General features: G+C 38.8%; 1 protein-coding gene across 1 annotated transcript in view; it reads right to left on the reverse strand.

Moving 5' to 3' along the window:
• Nucleotides 1-3,036: 3,036 nt before the first annotated feature.
• The window catches only part of CDC20B (cell division cycle 20B), a 41,392-nt gene continuing 23,996 nt past the window's right edge, over nucleotides 3,037-20,432 (reverse strand). Inside the window, 6 exon segments of the mRNA XM_077114917.1 lie at nucleotides 3,037-3,158; nucleotides 7,418-7,535; nucleotides 8,027-8,152; nucleotides 8,950-9,175; nucleotides 11,343-11,437; nucleotides 12,275-12,474. Of these exon segments, the coding sequence (XP_076971032.1) occupies nucleotides 3,037-3,158; nucleotides 7,418-7,535; nucleotides 8,027-8,152; nucleotides 8,950-9,175; nucleotides 11,343-11,437; nucleotides 12,275-12,474 (887 nt within the window).

Raw genomic sequence — 20,432 nt, forward strand, 5'->3', positions numbered from 1 at the left:
TCTCGCGGCTATTTTCTCTCTCTGAATCTCTCATTCTCCAAAATGTTTCCTCTTTTGTAGGACTTCAGAAACTTATCAAGACCCATCCAAATGGATGGAGACATGTTGTCACCTAATCCAGCTTAACAACCACTCTTGATTAAATCACATCTCCAGGAAGATGATCTGATTACAGTTATAAACATACAGTATTGAATAGGGATTTTCCTACCTTTATGAAATGGATTTTGATTAAAACATGGCTTTTCTAGGGTACATAATCCTTTCAAACCAGTACATAAGGAGTCCTAGATTGTAAGTCTTACAGCAGTCACATGTATTCAGGAGATGTACTGTTATTTCTACATTCTGAGACACTGAGCTGGTCATTCCCTGGAGTTAGAGCTCTGCAGCTATGAAAATCAGCATTACCCCATACAGCAACTGTTGAAAAAAGCTGAAAAAGTGGACAGACTTGAACTAGAGGTATGAATGAAGCTGATCTGGATGGGACTAAGGTAAATCAGAATACAGGGTAAAGGATGAAAATCAGCATTACCCCATACAGCAACTGTTGAAAAAAGCTGAAAAAGTGGACAGACTTGAACTAGAGGCATGAATGAAGCTGATCTGGATGGGACTAAGGTAAATCAGAATACAGGGTAAAGGATGATATCATCCATATTTTAAAACTTCAACTTCTGTGTGAGACCAAAAGAAGAGATGTTTAGTTGGTGCAAAATTTATATTTTGGGTAATGCGTTACCTAATTTAACATGTATGGTCAGTTTAGTTGAACACCATAAGGACAGGAAATCTTGAATAAGGCATGAGATTTTGTTGGTTTGTACAGGGTAGTGTGATGCCCTGATACATCTCAGAGTAATTTGGGCAGTGAATAAAGAAGTATTTACAGGGTACCCTTGGGGGACTGGGAGGAAGTGTTGGGCTTCCCCATCTGGGGAATTCCTGCTATTCTCACAAGCAGCGGGGACAACCAATTCAATAGGGTAAGCCCTCTATCTTGGGGTTCACCCCTATGAAACTTATTCCTGCTAAGGATAGGCTAAGCCTACTAATACTTATGTCTAAGAGTCACCCCCAGAGAGTCTCTTTTGTTGCTCAGATGTGGCCACTTTCTCTAAGCCAACTCAAGAAGTGAACTCACTGCCCTCCCTGCTATGTGGGACATGACTCCCAGGGGCGTAAATCTTCCTGGCAACTTGGGAGCGAACTCCCAGGATGAGTCGGGACCCAGCATCATGGGATTGAGGAAACCTTCTTGACCAAAAGGGGGAAGGGAGAAATGAGACAAAATAAAGTGTCAGTAGCTGAAAGATTTCAAACAGAGTCTAGAGGTTATCCGGAGGTTGTCCTTATGTGTTATATAGAAATTCCTTTTTAGTTTTTGGTGTATTGGAGTGACTAGAGGAAGTACCTAAAACTATTGAACTGTGTTTCAATAGTCTTAATTCTTGAAGATGATTGTATAACTATATAGCTTTTATAGTGTGATCAGGTGATTGTGAAAACCCTGCATATGATGCTCCTTTTATCCAGAGTATGGGCAGATGAGTAAAAAAATAAGGACAAAAAATTAATGGGGGGACAAAGGGATTAAAAAAAATGTTGGATAGATTGAAATACTAATGGTCAATGCAAGGGATGAGTAAGGGGTATGGGATGTATGAGTTTTTTTCTTTTTTTTTTAATTTCTTTTTCTGAAGTGATGCAAGTGTTCTAAAAATGATCATGGTGGTGAATACACAACTATGTGATGATACTGTAAGCCACTGATTGTATACTGTGGATGGACTGTATGTATGTGAAGATTTCTTAATAAAAATATATTTTTTAAAAAAAGAGAGAATTGCTCGTTAGTTGTGGCATAGTGTCATGAGACTGGTAAAACAGAGGTACCCAGGACAAAAAGGTAGACAATACTGGAAATTGTTTATCACTTTGCTTATTCTCCTGCTAAACATTTTATTCCAGTTTATCCCTGGCTAATTAAGAAGATCAAATTTAAACTATTAGCTTAAAGAAAAGGAGGATGCATTGCATCACATTTGGTGGCCTAAAAGTTTGTAAGGCAAGAATCATTAGTACTAACAAGCAGATTTTCAGAGTTTAAAAAAAAAAAAGCAGAAAATAATAAAAGAATATGTTGACAAATTAACACTAATTTGGCAGGATAGTCCTAACTCCCTTGTATATACTATTCCATTTTTCAATTAGCTAGGATTTTGTATTGTTTTATGAGTTCGGTTTTTTTGAGGGGCAGGGGCAAAGGAGTAGGTATGCACTGGCATACATACGAATGCATGCATTTATGACAAAGCAAACAAATCAGTATTTGTTATCTAATGTGTGCAAAATATTCTAAGGGCCACCAAAAGTAAAATGCATGCTTCCTCAACTATATGAGATCACAGTGTTTTTTGTCATAGGGGAGGGAGGTGCATGGTCTAGGAATCGAACCCGGGTCTCCCATATGGCAGGCGAGAATTCTACAGCTGAACTATCCTTGAACCGCCCACGAGATTACAATTTAATTGTACAGGGAACATTAAAAAGCATGATAAAACTAAAATAACCAGACTCACAGAGCAATAAGTTATTTAAAAAGCAATTATAATAGTATATTAATATCAAATAGATGATACAGACCAATGTCAAAAATTCAAACCCAGGGTAACATTTCAAAACACTTCTGGAGAGGTTACGACTTACACAGACTGCAAGGAAAAGGCGGAGAGAAACAAGAATTTCAGAATAGAAGAAAAGCTCCAACGAATGCCCCCAGCAGGAAATTGCCACAGGTTAATGTAGGAGATGAGTGAGAGAGGAGAGAAGATTGAAGACTGAATCTCTGGGAAATTTAATGGGAATTAAGAAAAATGAATAAAATAACTTGAGAAAGAAGGTTTGGAGACTAGGCATTCACATCAGGAAAAGTACTTCTCCTTGCCTGATACTCATAACAACCCCACAGAGAAGACAGGACATCACCCTCACTTAGAAATGAAGGAAGTGACGCTCAGCAGGGCTGAGTGACTAGTAGCATTTCCACACAGAGGGTGTCCCATCAGCTACAGCAGAAAAAACCCAGGTCTGGTTTGGACTCAAAGCCAGCTGCAGAACTCTGCCTCTGTGGCCGGTGAGAAAGAAAGACACAGCTTACAGTCCACATCACACGAGCTGGTGCAGAGGACTCGAAAGCAATCTAAGGTGGGACCACAAACCCCAACCCAGAATAAAGGGCTTCTCCACACTCACCACATTCAGACTCAGGTCAACATCTAAAGTGGCTTGTTCAGTGATTCCCCCTTCCGTGCCCTTCCTATGGCTGCTGCAATAAATTACCACAAGCTGGGTGACTTAAAACAACAGCAATTATTCTCTCACAGTTCTAAGGCCGGAAGTCTGAAATCAGGATGTCGGCAAGGCTGCCCGCCCTTTGGAGACTCTAGAGGGAGCCAAGCATCCTACAGCTTCTGGAGGCTGTGGGCATTTCTTGACTTGCTGCTTAGCATCCACATAACTCCGCTCTCTGCATCCGTGGTCACACCTCCTTCTTTGTGTGTCTCTTATAAGGACTCTTGTCCTCGGATTTAAGGTCCACCCAGATAACCCAGAATGATTTCATCTCAAGACACTTAATTGCATCTACCAAGACCCTATTTCCAAAAAGTCACAGTCACAGGTTCCAGGAATTGATGGAGATCTCCTGGAGAATCATTTTTCAGCCTACCATACCCCTCATTCCTCATACCACTATTAGTTCTAATTTCTCTAATCCACCAACACTCAGGAATTGTCATTTCTGTACTCCTGCTACCCACCCCATCCCTCTTCTCATCCTTCCCCAAAAGTTAAATGACCATTCTCATCCCCTGGGGACCCAGTTTCAAAAAAAGGAATTAGTCAAATAAATGGATGCACCTTATAGGAAAGGACCCCAAAATTTCTTCCACAAAGCATAGCTGAGGCCTACATATGGATTTCTAAGAGACAATACTCCTCCTTATGTTTCATCTCCCAAAGAACATTCTTTGTGAGGTTAATAGGTACTAAAAATGAAAGCAGTGTTTGATGTTCACATTAATTTGGGACACTGCAGATTAAGAAAACTCCTTAGGTTAGCTTTTTGGGACTTCTTTATTTCAGGATTTCTATAGGTATTATAAATATTTGGGAGAAAAGGCTATAATATCCAGTGCTTCTCAATAAGTATAATAGGCCATGAATATGCTTTCATTCTGTATTAGGATGTATTAACAGGAAAATGACGAGGAAGGAGACAGAGAATGTGGGGAAAGAATAAAAAAGAAACAGCATACAACCCAAATCTTTCCCAAAGCAGGCCTTGAAAAATAGACTTAAAAATTGGATAGTTAGGTGGGAATGCAAAAATCATACAGCCACTTCAGAAGAAAGTTTGGCAGCTTCTTACAAATTGGTTAGCTACCACTAGAACTTGTTAGGAAAATGGTGTTTGGGTTGAAAACAAAAGCATCCTTGACATTTTCCTTTCATATCACTGACAATCCTAACTTGTATGGAATGCCCTCTTTATTTCAGATGTCTTATTTTAGGGTTCACATCCTCAAGTTCTGAGAATACTGTCATTGAAAACAAGGAAAGTTTGATTTCTCTAGGAAGCTATAATCACAAATGAGACCACATTCTGATATAAGCACATGGACTCAGGAAACTAAGTCAGAGGTCAGACCTGGCCTGTAGGCTACAAAGTTGCCTACTCCTGGTTTGAAACTTAGAAATTACAACTCTTTGGGAGAGAAGGGATGATTATAAGTTATCTTCCTTCTCTAGCCATGCGGGTAAGGTCTCCTTAACTGAAAATTTCCCCCGAAAGGACCATGACTGTGGTTACCAGGGTAAGGCAGAGGAAATATGTGATCATGAGAGTGGTCTTTTTCCAAACTCAATGACCACAATCTACAGCAAGAGCCACATTTCATGGGCCTGTGACCTCATACATAGGTATGTACATGTGCTATATAACTAAGAGTTTCACAATACCTACCCTCATTACATTGTCTCATTCTGATATTTTCTATTCTATGATATTCTATTTCATTTTTTTATTGCTGATGTCAACCCATTACAGTCATGACCCAACAGGTCACAACCCCCAGTTGGAAAGACCAACCCTGCCCTAGATCTCGACCACCAGGGTCCTTTACTCACAATGGAAAGAAACACTAATTCACAATGCAAACACACAGGAATTAAATACCTAAGGAATCCTATGCATTATGGCAGTGTTCCCTGGAATGTGTTCATGGAGCAATACCTCAAGAAACTCCCACACAAAAGATTTCCCAAATATGTTTGGGAAACACTGAGCATTATAACTTCACCTCAGAGATTTGTAATATCTCAAAGACCTTGAGATGTCCTTAGGTAAAAAAATAACTACTCTTGATTAACCTAGCACTTCCAAACTTATTTGACCACATGACATGTTTTTGTATAACATCTGTCCTGCTGAACACTTCAGTGAAATGCTATGTATAGAAAAAAATCTACTGGGTTAGGAGCAAAAAACATGTCCAATACTCAAAAAGTAACTGCATTTCCAATCATAAACCTATGAGAGAAGGAAAAAACTTGATTGTACTTTGGAATTCTGTCAGGTATCAATGAAAAAAATTCACAAGGAGTTAAAACTAAAGTAAACATAGCTGCTTAAGACTTGCAAAACAAGGAAATGCACCTGATAAGTACATTCCTTATGTCGTCTCAGCATCAGCAAATCAAGTCAAATACAAGGCAATTGCATATCTTATGATTAAAATAAATATGCAAAAGATCAACCCATACTCTTCCTACACTCATGCCTGACTCCACAACGGGTCCATCAAGAACTCCCTGTGTTCTAAAGGCATTATGCCAAAACTAAATGTCAACGGGCGTTGGGAGGGTGGGTATGAATTCTTTGTAGAAGAAAAGGAAATACCCTGAAGGTTATTCTTATGCATTTTACAAATATCTCTTTTTAGTTATTGGTGTATTGAAGTGGCTGGAGGGAAGTATCTGAAACTTTTGAACTGTTTTCCAGTAGCCTTGATTCTTGAAGACGGTTGTATAAAGATAAAACTTTTACAATGTGACTGTGGGATTGTGAAAACCTTGTGTCTATTGCTCCTTTTATCTAGGACATGGGTGAATGATTAAAAAAAAAAAAGGAAGGATAAAAAATAAATAAATAATAGGGGGAAAAAGGGTAAAATAAATTGGGTAGATAAAAATATTAGTGATCCATGAGAGGGAGGGGTAAGGGGTATAGTATGTATGAGTTTTTTCTGTTTTCTTTTTATTTTTTTTTCTGGAGTGAGGCAAATGTTCTAAAAAATCATCATGGTGATGAATACACAACTATGTGATGATATTGTGAGCCACCGATGTAAACCATGTATGGAATGTATGTGTGACAATTTATTAATTAAAAAAAAAAAAGAGTTGCCTGTGTTCTTATTTACCAAACCATGCAGTGTCATAGCTGAAGGATGTAAAGGTTATTCTGAGGCTAACCAGAGGACCAGCAAGGCTGAATGACAGAAGCAGGAAGTCTCTCTGACAAGGGTGTTTATTCGGCAAATTCTATTTTCCAAGTAACTTTCTCAGAATCTCCAAAAAAAGTCATGAAATTATCACTACCTAGCACTTTTTTGTCTGTTTCCTCCCACGAAAGTATAGATCCCTTGAGGGAAAGGACATTGTCTGGTTTGTTCACCCATGTAGCCCCAGCATCCCAAGTACATAGTAAATGCTTAATAGGCAGATATCAAATAGGAAAGGCTGAGTGGGGAGAGGAAGAAGACAGGATACAAAATCAGAGTTCTACAAGAGATCAACCACTTTTGTCTTCCTATCTCCCAGATATGGATAAAAGGAGATACCTGCTCAGCCTTCAATCTCCTTTATATTCCAGATTGTACCCCAAAGGACTCAACACACTTGAGGGAGGGATTGGGCCTTGTTCCCCAACATGGGATCTTACTCTCAAGAAGTACCAAATAGAAGTTTATAGAATTAAGTTGAAAAAGAGCAAGAGCCCACCTTGAAAGGGCAGATGCTCACCAAATGTCATGATATTTAGTGGCCTGCCCACACTCAACCATGTCTCTCCCTTTCAAGTTTCCTTATCTCTTATACATTTCAGTGCTGCTACTTTTTGTTTTGCTTTGTTTTGTTCGCAAAATAAGGTAAGTTGTGATGTTAATTCTGGAGTTCAAAACCATCCAAGACCACTATTCAATCATCCATACACATATGAAAGGAAAAGAAGATTTGACCATTTTAAGGGATGAAATGTGTACTTCAAATGGCCAAAGGGAAAAATATCTAATTAAGGATTTTCCTACCAATGAAAGATAATCCATTTATTTTTACTCTCCCATTAACTTACAAAAAAATCCACCTGTTCTGACCAGAGAGGGATATATCCACACAGTTACATCATTCTTAGGAGTGCCTTGGCCAGTCACAATCTTCTTTGTCTTAGGTAGCCAGATTAGAGAACAAATCTGCAATAATGGCCAAAAAAATACAGAATTATGGCATTTTCTGATTCATTCTGAATGTACTTTAAATTGGTTCTAGGAAATGTGCTGTGTCTACCACCCATCCTCCAGGCCACACCTGGGTTTAGGGTGTTGTAAGAATTCGAATAGGGAATATTTATCCCAAGACAACAAAGCATCAAGTACACTAATAGATTTAGGTGTACTGAACGTATGAATGAATTAAGGGGACTATGACATTTGGCCAGGAATAACCAGATGCTCCCAAGTTTCACAGTCAAAGCCATTGTAAGAAAAAAAGAGAAAAGAAAACACAAATTAACTTTGGGCTAACAGATCAAGAGGTTTTATGAAAATAAACTCTTGAGATCTGAAATTTCTACAGACTCAGTAGGCAGGGTGAAGTGTGTTTGGGTCCTATGCTATACCACAAAATTTTTTCACAAGATGCTAGGAGAATTAGAATGAAAGTAAACTCCAGAGGAGATGCTTACCTGTGAGTTTGTACTTGGGGTCTGAATGTTCTTCCCAGAGTTTACATCAAAGACGTGTAAGTGTCCATCTTTCATCTCACCCCCAACAGCAAGGACTCCAGACTGCCAGGGACACCAATCCATGGCCTGTAAAGTCCCAAATAATAACACAGCAGATCGCCCATGGAGAAGGTGAACTCGTGAATGTGATGCAATTGGGTAAGCAGAAGTCCCAGCTGTCTGTCCCATTGCAGACCCAAAGCCTCTGAACCAAGGGCAGAACAACTGCACCCTCCAGAGACTACATCTTGGGGAATAGAACTCACTTCCACCAAATAGGACAATTCCTCAAATTTATAAAAACAATTGAGTGTATTTTTAACATAGAAAAAAATCTAACCATGGTTATCAATTCAGAGATGAGAATACAACCAAAGCCAGGCCAGAGTCTTCCCTGGGAATTTGCTACCTGGGTTATCTGGAAAGATGACCTCTTACCTACCTCCCACCTAGAAGAATGTGAATCTGAGGCCACCAAGAGCCATCTTGCCCACAAAATGAAACTGAATGGAGAATAAAGCTAAACAAAGACAAGCAGAGTCAACAGAAGGTGAATCTGATGACACTACTCAAGTTCCCAAACCCAGGCAATATTGAAACAGTGGTATGTACCCCAGGATTCTCCAGTTACATGAGAAAATTCATTTACTTTTATGTTTAAGCTCAAGTTTGACTGTGGTTTAAGTCACTTGCAACCGAAAAATCCTGGCACATGAGGAGGATAAACAGGTTTGTCTTTCAGGAAGTAATGGCAAAATCTGAAACAAATTCTGGGGGAAGAAAAATCTCAAAATGTTGGCTAGTGTTTTTTTGGTTTTAGATACGAACTTCACCCAGTGGTACCTGGGTAAAAGGAAATCTGAACGGGCTGTTGGGTTTCTTACCTTGGCAGCTGTAGGTTGGGGCGTAACTTTTAGTGGTTGACCCTGGGCATTTGCCCCTGGATCATGGGGCCATATGATCAACAGTCCATCACTACAGCCACTGGAAAGCAGCTGGCCCTCTGGTGACCACTTCAGAGCGCACACAGCTTGCCAGTGGTGAAGTGTTTCAACTCGATTCTTGGCCACCCGAACAGCGGGATGGTAAACACGCCCCAGTCTCGAACCACTGCACGGGAGGTAAAGGGGCAGAGTTCCCTGACAGATATTTGTGGCCAAAATATTACTACCAAAGCATTTGAGGGTATGGGGGAAAGGATATTTTCATTTCAAAACTAATGAAAAACTCCTTATGACAGATTCAAACCATGGGTGGAAATCCTGTGGGCTAAAAAGAATGGAGAATTCTGCCCATATGAATCTTTTCACAAGTAAATAGATTTACCTGACGGAGGTTCAAATCTGAGATCAAGAAGATATTCTTTGTTAGAGATATCTAATGGCTTTAATATGATGTAGGCAGCCATGCAAAATATAAATTTAGAAGACTGCCAGATTTTTACGGTAGTAGATTGTGTACTAGATTGAGAAAAAATATTGCTTTCCTCCAATTCAGACTCTCATATTATCTCAGTGAAATGGTTTTAGTAAATATTCGTAGTAAAATGTTAGACATAAAAATATATGCTTTCCTTTTTATTATAGATTTATTCCTTTTAATCTGCATATTCACTATTGGTTTCACTAATGCTACTAATAAGTAAAAAGAATATAAAATATCTGCATGTCACAGCAAACTGCAGTATGATTCAAAAATCAGTGGTTAAAGTCTCTACTCCGTTCTCTGTGATTTGGATCCAAACAGTGATAAGAATCATACCACCCTTTCACAGATAATGAACTTTTTCTGCCCTAATTTAATTCCTCCAAGGAGCAAGTAAACCACTTCCTACAACTAAGATAGTTCTGAAATTTCTCACATATAACTTTAAAACTACTCAGGCACAACACTGAAAACGTTCTGATTAACAGTATGGGCTCTAGAGCCAGACAACCTGGGTTCAGACCCTGACTCTTACCCTTACTAACCACATGACTTCCAGCTAGTGTCTCAATTTAGTCACCCGGTGGGGGGGGGGGGGGCAATAAGAAACCACCTTATAGGGTCATTACCAGATTAAAATGAGATCATGCATGTAAAGAGTACAGCACAGTGCTTGGCACAGGATAGTGAAAAAAAAGTTAGCTGTTATCATTATTAGAAAGGACCCGTTCTTATTCCTCATGGATAATGAAACTAAACTTAATCCAGAGTGGGAAAGAGATTCACATGAAGAATTGACTTGACTGCGGCAACTTCTCAGGGTGAATATTGGGCCTTTATAGAGCTTTGTGCTTCAGTGGTTTTCAGTTTAGCCTGTACTTACAAGATATTAAAATCCAAAACTTATATCTGAGCTACTTAAACAAATTGTAAAAAGTCCTGGAATTTAACTTAAATCTACCTTAAATCAACAGTATAAAATGAATGGTTATTATTAAAAGAAATACACATTTAGTCCAGTGTGTAGGATCATAGGGATAGGTTACTTAACTACTCTGTGACTCTGTCTTCTCTTTGAAAAGAGGCAAACTAAGCCCATGGTTCTCAAAGTGTGGTTCCTTGTCCAGCAGGGCCAGCAGATCCTGGGGTATTAGAAATGCAAATACTCTGGTCCCGCCCAGACTACAGAATCAGAGATTCCAGCAGGAGCTGGGAAAAGGGCAGCAATTTGTGTTAGAAGGCTTCCTCCTCCAGGTGACCCTGAAGCTCACTCAAATTTGGGAATCACTGATCTGGATAATATACGAGGTTCCTTCCAGCTCTAAACTCCATGACACTATCCATTGGAAACATGCTCCAGAAAGCTTAATATATTTCAAAGCATTGATATTGATAACAGAAAGCTTAATACATTTCAGAAAGTTTAATATATTCCAAAGTATTGACATCAATAGCAATAAATACTTGATTTCAGCAAAATATCCCTCTGTGGACAGTATTATGTGGTACAGAGAAATCTTGCTTTAAAGGAGTTCCACATTCTATCTGAGCAATTCAATGAGTCCCCAGCCTCACCTTCCAAATGCCAGCACATGCAGAAGGCACATGGCCCTCCATGGTCTGCGTGCCAGCAGGGACACTTATGTCACTGGAAGATCTGAAAAACTGACATGGTAGGATTGCAGCTGGCACTAAGGCTAAAGTCCTTAGTATCAAAATAATGAACAAAATAATGAACAAAAATAATGTTCATTTTTGTTTGCTTTTGGTTCTAATATCTTTGTTCTGTTCACTCAACCCAATAATCAATTTGTGATGCAAACATGACTGACTCTAATAAGATGTTTCTTACCTGCTGAGGATATAGTTATTCCAGCTCAGAGCCCCAGCCACTGACAAGTGGCCAGGCATATTTCTCAGCTGCTTTTTAGTGGCCACATCCTATAACTGCAAAAGTGGACAAGCAACATTATGTAGCATCGGCATTTTTACCTGGATACTCCCTAGAGTCAGGAATTTTATTCACTCCTAAGAGACTCCTTTCATGCCAGGTAGAGATGATATTATGACCCACTTGAGGAATGGCAACTTTTTCATAAGAAAAATCATTGCAGAGAGCAAGAGTAGTGAAAATCATTTGCAGCCCTGGAAAATCATCTAATACGTGAGCTGTATTGTTTACATTATTGCTAACAAACAATAATGATAATACTGAGACCTCAGAAATTAGATAGATTTATGGAAATTTGGTAAATATGCATCTCAGAGAGGCTATTTGAGGGAAAAAAAATCATTCATTCTATATAACTACACCCCAATCATGACTTGAGGTAAGAAAGAAGAAGAGAAGTTTATTTTCCTCTCTCCAAAGTTCCAAAGTTGGAGGTTCTGCAAGCCTAATGCTAGTTTGAAAGAAAAGATGAAAATAAAAAGAATTAAAAATAATATGACAAGAGTGCACAGGTGGTTCAGTGGTAGAATGCTCATCTTCAATGTGGGAGACCCGGATTTGATTCCCAGACAACACACCCAAAAAAATAATATAACAAATATGACAGAAAGAAAGAAAAAAGATGGTGGGAGGGAAACTAAGCAGAGTATCCTTAAGTTCTTAGTAAATGACATTCAGGAAAAAAAACAGAATATTATATCCTCTCACTCCATAGATTCAAGGACCACACCTAACCTAATTTCTCTATTTTATATTAGAATGTTAGTAAACGTCAATTTTAGCCATCAAGTAATTACACAGAGCACATTAAGAGAAGAAAAACTGCCTAGTACTTGCACTTCTCCCTTTTCGCTGGTGCCAATGGCCAGGCAGGTTCCCTCTTTTGTCCAGGACACAGAAGAAACATAGTTACATGTGACACTTAAGTCTATGCTATTGATCCAATTGTGTTTTTCCCCATTCCGGAGGTATACAGTGGAGCCAAGGGCTATAGCAACAAGATTTTGAAAATTCCAGTCTGGTATATTCAGATCTACATGAAAAGACAAATAAAAAGTTCAAATAAATACTTTATTTACAGGTAAGGGAGAAAGGTTAATACCTTCCCCACAGTCAGTTAGAAAATAGAATTATGGATCTAAGCAGATCATTTAAACAAAAACTGGACTAGAACCTGGTATTGGACTAGAACCTGGTATCAATACTCACAGTCTCGTCAGCAATAATGCTTACTATTTATGCCCAAATATACTTATCTAGAGGTATTTAAAGAACTTGGCAATGTCATCTACCATTTATTAATATCCATAGATTTTACCTAACAGATCACTAAAAATTAAAAGCACATAATTCTAATGGCTGCATCCTTGGGCATCCTCTCTCCATTTGAGAGGTATCACCATCATTTCTGATGCAAAGCATTATCCAACTAAACTATATCTGAAAAAAGGTGATCACTGGCTCATTTATGATAACTAGAAGTTCTCAGCAGTATTCTCTAGCTTATACTATAAGAACTCTTTGACTGCTAAGAGAAACCATATTTATACAGCCGTTTATTAAAATGTACCCTTATCAGAAGACTTCCAGGAAGATGGCCAAACAGAGTAGCTTGAACTTAGCCCTGCTCCATGGAAAAGTTAGAGAAGGGACAAGACGGTGACTGAGACAGTGATTCGGGAATGCGGCTGACCTGGGAGAGCCTTCTGCACCACATGAGGCAGCCCTAGTTGCAGAGGCCAATGAACACAGAGGCAGAGGGCTGGAGCCTAGAGCAGATGTGCAGAGCCCTCAGAGGTGCATGAATGGGAGCTGGGGACTAGGAAGTAAGCCAGGACGCACCTTGGGTGCTCTCCCCTCACCAGCACAACTCGACTGACTGGTGACTCACCCAGGCACCCGAACCCCATCACCCACTCCCATTCCCTGCACTCCAGATGCCCCACCACACCAGCCCCCAGTGCACATACCTGTTCCACACCCCACCACAAGGGCAGCCCAACCCACCTCTCTTGTGCTCCTCCCAAGCACTACCCCACCCCTGTTCCCTGCAGCACATAAAGACTGTAGGCACTAACCTCCATACCCAGGCTACTCTGCCCCCCACCCATAGTGTCACTCAACCTCATCCCACCACCACCCCAAGCTCTGTACATTTGTTTACAGGCACTCCTAAAACCACACATGCGCATGGCCCTCAGTCACAGTTCCCAGCTCCAAGGAAGTGCTGACCTGCGCAGCCAGGTCACATCTACCCCCAGTCCATGAAGGCATAATGCTGACTTGCTTTCATAGCTCCATGCATGTGCCCAAAGGGCCCCATGCCTTAGCCTAGCGCACACCAGGGTTACGCCCCCCAGACTGGTGTACCCACAAAGCTACATCCTCCCTGGCCACTGGGTGCCCATGTTCACAAGCATCAGTGTAACACCCCCAACCTGCACCTATACCTGCCCTGAAACAAATCACCACACTGAGTGCTCCACCCCGTGCCCTGCTCCCAGCTGTACAACCATCCCACAAACACAAGCCATTAGACTATTGAAAGAAATCAACTTCCAAAGTAAATCAATCAAGATATTTACATTCCACAAAGACAGCAGAAGATCACTAAGCATATCACAATGCAGACAGATATAACCCTGCCTAGTGACTAAATTAAAACACCTGAGGAGACACAGACATTGGAACAACAATCAAAGATGTTCATACAACTCTACTTATTTTATTAAGTGGGATAGCAAATGTCATAAAGGAAATCAAGAAAACAGTAGAAGAGCACAAAGAGGAATTTGAAAGAATAAATAGAAAATTAGCAGAAATCGCAGAGATTAAAGACTCTGTTGACAAAATCAAAAACATACTAGAGGCACACAAAACCAGATTTGAAGAGACAGAAGAGAGAATAAGTGATATAAAGGACAGGATAACTGACTTCGAAGACTCAAAAGAGAAAATAGCACAAAAGATGGAAAAAACTGAATCGGGTCTCAGGGAAATAATAGACATAACAAAGCACACAAATATAAGAATCATTGGTGTCCCAGAAGGAGAAGAGAGGAGTGAAGGGCTAGGAAAGTAGTTGATTATATAATAGGGGAATACTTCCCAACCTTCATAGAGGACATAAATACACAAGTCAAAGTCCAAAGAACTCCAAACAATAAATCCAAATAGACCTTACCCAAGGCATATACTAATCAGTCCATCAAATGCTGAAAAGAAGCAGAAAATCCTGAAAGTGGCAAGAGAAAAACAATCTACTACATACAAGGGAAAATAAACAAGACTGAGTTCAGACTACTCAGAAAGCAGTGGTATGACATATTCAAGATCCTGAAAGTAAAAGACTTCCAGCCAAGAATTCTGTACCCAGCCAAATTGTCCTTTGAAATTGAGGGAGAGATCAAAGTTTTCACAGACAAAGAAGTCCTGAAAGAATTTGCCAGCAAGAGACTGGACTTACAAGAAATATTAAAGGAGTCCTGCCACCAGAAAAAATTTAAAAAGACAGGAGAGGGAGGCCTGGAGGAGGGCACAGAATTGAAGAGTACTACTAAGGGTAATTGAAAGTATACAAAGAGAAAGAGAAAAAAGAATATGTAGATCTGACAAATTAAATAAAAAAGATAAGATGGTGGAATCAAGAAATGCCTTTTCAGTATAATTGTGAATGTTAATGGGATAAACTTACCACTCAAAAGATAGAGATTGGCAGAATGGATTAAGAATAATCCAGCAATATGCTGCTTACAAGAGGCTCATCTTAGACACAAGGATACAAATAGGTTGAAAGTGAAAGGGTGGAAAAATATTTTCCACACAAGTTATAACCAAAAGAAAGCAGGAATAGCTATACTAATATTGGATGAAATAGACTTTAAATATAAAGGCATCATAAGAGACGAAAAAGGACACTATATACTAATTAAAGGGTTAATTCACCAAGAAGAAATAACAATCATAAATATTTATGCTCTGAACCAAGGAGCTCCAAAGAACATGAGACAGACATTGGCAAAACTGAAGGGAGTGATAGGTGCTTCAATAATAATAGTAGGAGACTTCAATACATCACTTTCCTCTCTAGATAGAAAAAACAGACAGAAGATTAACAAGTAAATAGAGAAGTTTGATAACTTGATAAATGAATTAGACCTAACAGACATATATAGGTCATTGCACCCCAAAGCACAAGGATACACATTCTTCTCTAGTACTCATGCAACATTCTCCAGGATAGATCATATACTAGGGCACAAAACAGCTCTATAAATTTAAAAACATTGAAATTAGTTAAAACATTTTATCTGATTACAATGGGAGGAAGCTATATCTCAATAACCACCAAAGAATGAGAACATTCACAAATATATGGAGATTAAATAACATACTCTTAAACAACCAATGGGTCAAAGAAGAAGTTGCTTGAGAAATCAGTAGCTATCTGGTGATGAATGAAAATGAGAACACAACTTATCAGAACTTATGGGATGTGGCAAAGGCTGTGCTGAGAGGGAAATTTATTGCCCTAAATGCCTACATTAGAAAACAAGAAAGGGCAAAAATCAAGGACAAAATAGCACACCTGGAGGAACTTGAGAAAGAACAGCAAAGTAATCCCAAAGTAAATAGACAAAGAGAAATAACAAAGATTAAAGCAGGGATAAATGAATGGGAGAACAATAGAAAGAATCAACAAAACCAAAAGTTGGTTCTTTGTGAAAATCAACAAAATTGATGGGCTAAGACTGATGAAGAAAAAAAGACTAGGATACAAATAAACAAAATCAGAAATGAGAAAGAGTGCGTTATCACAGACCATGAAGAAATATAAGAAATCATAGGAGGCTACTATGAACAACTATACATCAAAAAACTAGACAACTTAGAGGAAGGACAAATTCCTGGAGACACACAAATAAGCTACACAGACTCAGGAGGAAATAGAAAATCTCAACAAACCAATCACACGTAAAGAGATTCAGTCATCAAAAATCTTCCTACAAAGAAGAGCCCAGGGCCAGATGGCTTCCCAGGGGACTTTTATCAAACATTCCAAAAAAAACTAACACCAATCCTCCTCAAACCTTTCCAAAAAATTGAGGAAAAAAGAACTCTACCTAACTCATTTTATGAGGCTAATATCATTTTAATACCAAAACCAGGTAAAGATGCTATAAGAAAGGAAAACTACAGACCAATCTCCCTAGTGAGCATAGATACAAAAATTCTCAATAAAATATTAGCAAATGGAATCCAACAACACATTAAAAGAATTATACACCATGACCAAGTGGGGTTTATACCAAGAATGCAAGGATGGTTCAATACAAGAAAATCAATTAATGCAATACAGCATATGAAGAAATCAAAAGGGAAAAATCACATAATCATCTTGATTGATGCTGAAAAAGCATTCGACAAAATTCAGCATCCTTTTCAGATAAAAACACTCCAAAAGATAGGAATCAAAGATAACTACTTCAATATGATAAAGGGAATATTTGAAAAAATGATAGCCAGCATCATAGTCAATGGAGAGACTGAAACCTTTCCCCCTAAGAGAAGGTATAAGACAAAGATGCCCACTGTCACCACTATTATTCAACATTGTGCTAGAAGTTCTAGCTAGAGCAATCAGGCAAGACAAAGAAATAAAAGGCATCCAACTTGAAAAGGAAGAAGTAAAACTCTCATTATTAGATGATATGATGCCATACTTGGAAGATTCTTAGGAATCTACAGCAAATTTACTTGAGCTAATAAATGAATTCAGCAAAGTGGCAGGATATAAAATTAATGTGCAACAATCAGTAACATTTCCATGCACAAGCAATGACCTAGCTTAGGAGTCAGTTAAGGAAAAATCCCATTCAAAATAGCATCTAAAAGAATCAAGTACTTAGGAATGAACTCAACTAGGGACATAAAGGACTTGTACACAGTAAACTACATAACATTGCTAAAAGAAATCAAAGGAGATCTAAATAGGTGGAAGGACATTCCCAGATCATGGATAGGAAGGCTAAATATAGTTAAAATGTCAGTGCTCCCTGAACTGATCTACAGATTCAATGCAGTATCAATCAAAATTCCAACAACCTACTTTGAAGATTTGGAAAAGCTGACTACCAAATTCATTTGCAAGGAAAAGAGACCCAAAATAGCTAAAAAGCATCTTAAAAAAGAAGAATGCAGTGGGAGGATTAACACTCCCTGACTTAAAAACGTATTATAAAGCCACAGTGCTCAAAACAAATGGTACTGGCACAAAGATAGAAGCATTGACCAAGGGAGTCGAATTGAGAGTGCAGAAATAGACCACCAAATCTATGGCCAACTGACTTTTGACAAGGCCCCTAAATCCTCTGAACTGGGACAAAGTAGTCTTTTCAATAATTGGGCATGGAAGAACTGGATATCAATAGCCAAGAGAATGAAAGAGGACCCCTATCTTATACTCTACACAAAAAATTAACTCAAAGTGGATCAAATACCTAAACATAAGAACTAGCACCATAAAGCTCCTAGAAGAAAATATAGGGAAACATCTTCAAAACCTAGTAATAGGAGGTAGTTTCTTAAACTGTATACCCAAAGCACAAGTAATAAAAGAAAAATAGATAAATCAAATGCTTCTGCATTTCAAAAGACTTTGTCAAATAAGTGAAGAGGCATCCAACTCAATGGGAGAAAATATTTGGAAATCATATATTGGACAAAGGTTTGATTTCCTGTATATACAAAGAAATCATACAACTCAACAACAAAAGAACAAACAACCCAATTACAAAATGGGCTAAATATACGAATAGGCATTTTTCTGAAGGGTAAATACAGACGGCTCAAAAGCACAAGAAGAGCACCAGACAGAGTTCTCTCCTGCTATGTCAGAGACCTGGGTTTGATTCCTGGTGCCTGCCCATGCGGGAAAATAAAGCACATGAAGAGGTGCTCATTTTCATTGGCTATAAGGGAAATGCAGATCAATAATACAATAAGATACCACCTCACACATATGAGAATGGCTGCTATTAAACAAACAGGAAACTAAAAATATTGATGAGGCTGTGGAGACACTGGGACACTTAGGCACTGCTGGTGGGAATGTATAATGGCGCAGCCACTATGGAAGACTGTTGGGCAGTTCCTTAGGAAACTAAATATCAATTTGCCCTATGATCCAGCAATAGCACTACTTGGTATATATACAGAAGAGCTGAAAGCAACCACACAAAAAGACATTTTCACACTGATGTTCACAGCAGTATTATTCACAATTGCCAAATGATGGAAACAAACCAAATGCCCATCAACAGACAAGTGGATCAACAAAATGTGGTATATACATAAGATGGAATATTATACAGCAGTAAGACAAAATGACATCCTGAAGCACACAACAAGATGGATGACCTTTGAGGACATAAAGCTGAGTGAAATTAGTCAGACACAAAAGGATAAACACTGTATGATTCCACATCTATGACCAGCATAAAGTTATAATCAGAGACTTATAATACAGAATACAGAAGACTTAGAGATACATAGAAGCTAGAGATGGGTGAACCGTTAGCTAATGAGGTTGAACTCCAACATAAGGGAATAGATAAGAGTGACGGTGGTTCTCTAGTGGGTCTAGAAGTAATATTATCATATTAGAGATGAGCAAGGTTGAAAGGGATTGTATAGACCTATGTGTCCCACTGATTAACACTAGAAATACGAATTAGTTCTCACAAGAATTACTTCAAAGATATGATTCTTGTACAAAGAGTGTTTAAGTCCAGGGTACAGGAGGAACACTGCTATTGCATGCTATGAGCTATGTTCAAAAGGAAACCATCAGCACTACCACAGCAACAGCAGAGGTAAATAATGGGGGGAGGGAAAGAATTAAGAGGAGGTTTAGATTTCCTATTTGGCGAGGGTGTGTTTATTGTTTTTCTTTCTCTTGGGAACAATGAAATTATCTAAAATTGAGACCGTTGATGGACTGTGGACTTTGGACCCTCTACATGATGCCTGATGAATGCAGGTGGCTGAAGGATGCACTGATGGAGAAACAGATTGGCAAATGATGTTGTATACTTATGAATGAAAATTATGCTGCTACAAAAAGGAACAAAGTCGTGAGGCATGCAATGATGTGAATGAACATATGGGACATCTGATGAGACAAAATAAGCCAGAAACAAAAGAACAAGAATGATATGGTCACCTTTAGAAAATGTTTTTAAGAAAACAAGGGCCTATATTGTAAGCTTACAGAGCAGATACATGAAGTCTGGAATGATGATTATTATTTCTGGATTTTGAGAGGCAGTTTTGTATACATAACCTGATATTTAGAGATAAGAATGAAACCGAACAGGTTGGGGTTAAACTAACTCAGAACAGAGGGGTAAGGAAGACAGTGTCTATATTTTAGAACCATACACACTCTTTGAGACTAATGGAAGAAAAGTTTATTTGGTCTGGAGCTGAAATTTCCTGTAGTGCATAATCTAATTCAACCTATCTGTATAGCTCATTTGAACAATTGAAATACAGGGAGCACAGAATAAGAAAGAAGTCCTTTAATCCTGTATAGATTATTGTAATGCCTGGATACATCCTAGAGTATATTAAGCAGATAATCAAAAAGTATTGGCAAAGTTCCCTGAGAGATGGGAGAAAAATATGGAACTATTAAACCTTACCATCAGGGAATCCCTTGACACTGTGTCAAACTTTAGGGACACCCAAATCAATAGACCATGCCCTCAATCATGAGGCTTACTCTTGTGAAGCTTATGTAGGTAGGGGAGAAGATTAGACAACCTATAGGCATGCCTAAGAGTTACTTCTGGAGGACCTTCTTTATTGCTCAGATGTGGCCTTAGTCTCTCTAAGCCCAATTCTGAAAGTGAAATCATTGCCCTCCACCTGACGTGGGGCATGGCATCCAGGGGTGAAAGTCTCCCCGGAGATGTGGGAGATGACTCC

The sequence above is a fragment of the Tamandua tetradactyla genome, chromosome 9 (assembly GCF_023851605.1).
Source record: "Tamandua tetradactyla isolate mTamTet1 chromosome 9, mTamTet1.pri, whole genome shotgun sequence".
Lineage (NCBI taxonomy): Eukaryota > Metazoa > Chordata > Mammalia > Pilosa > Myrmecophagidae > Tamandua > Tamandua tetradactyla.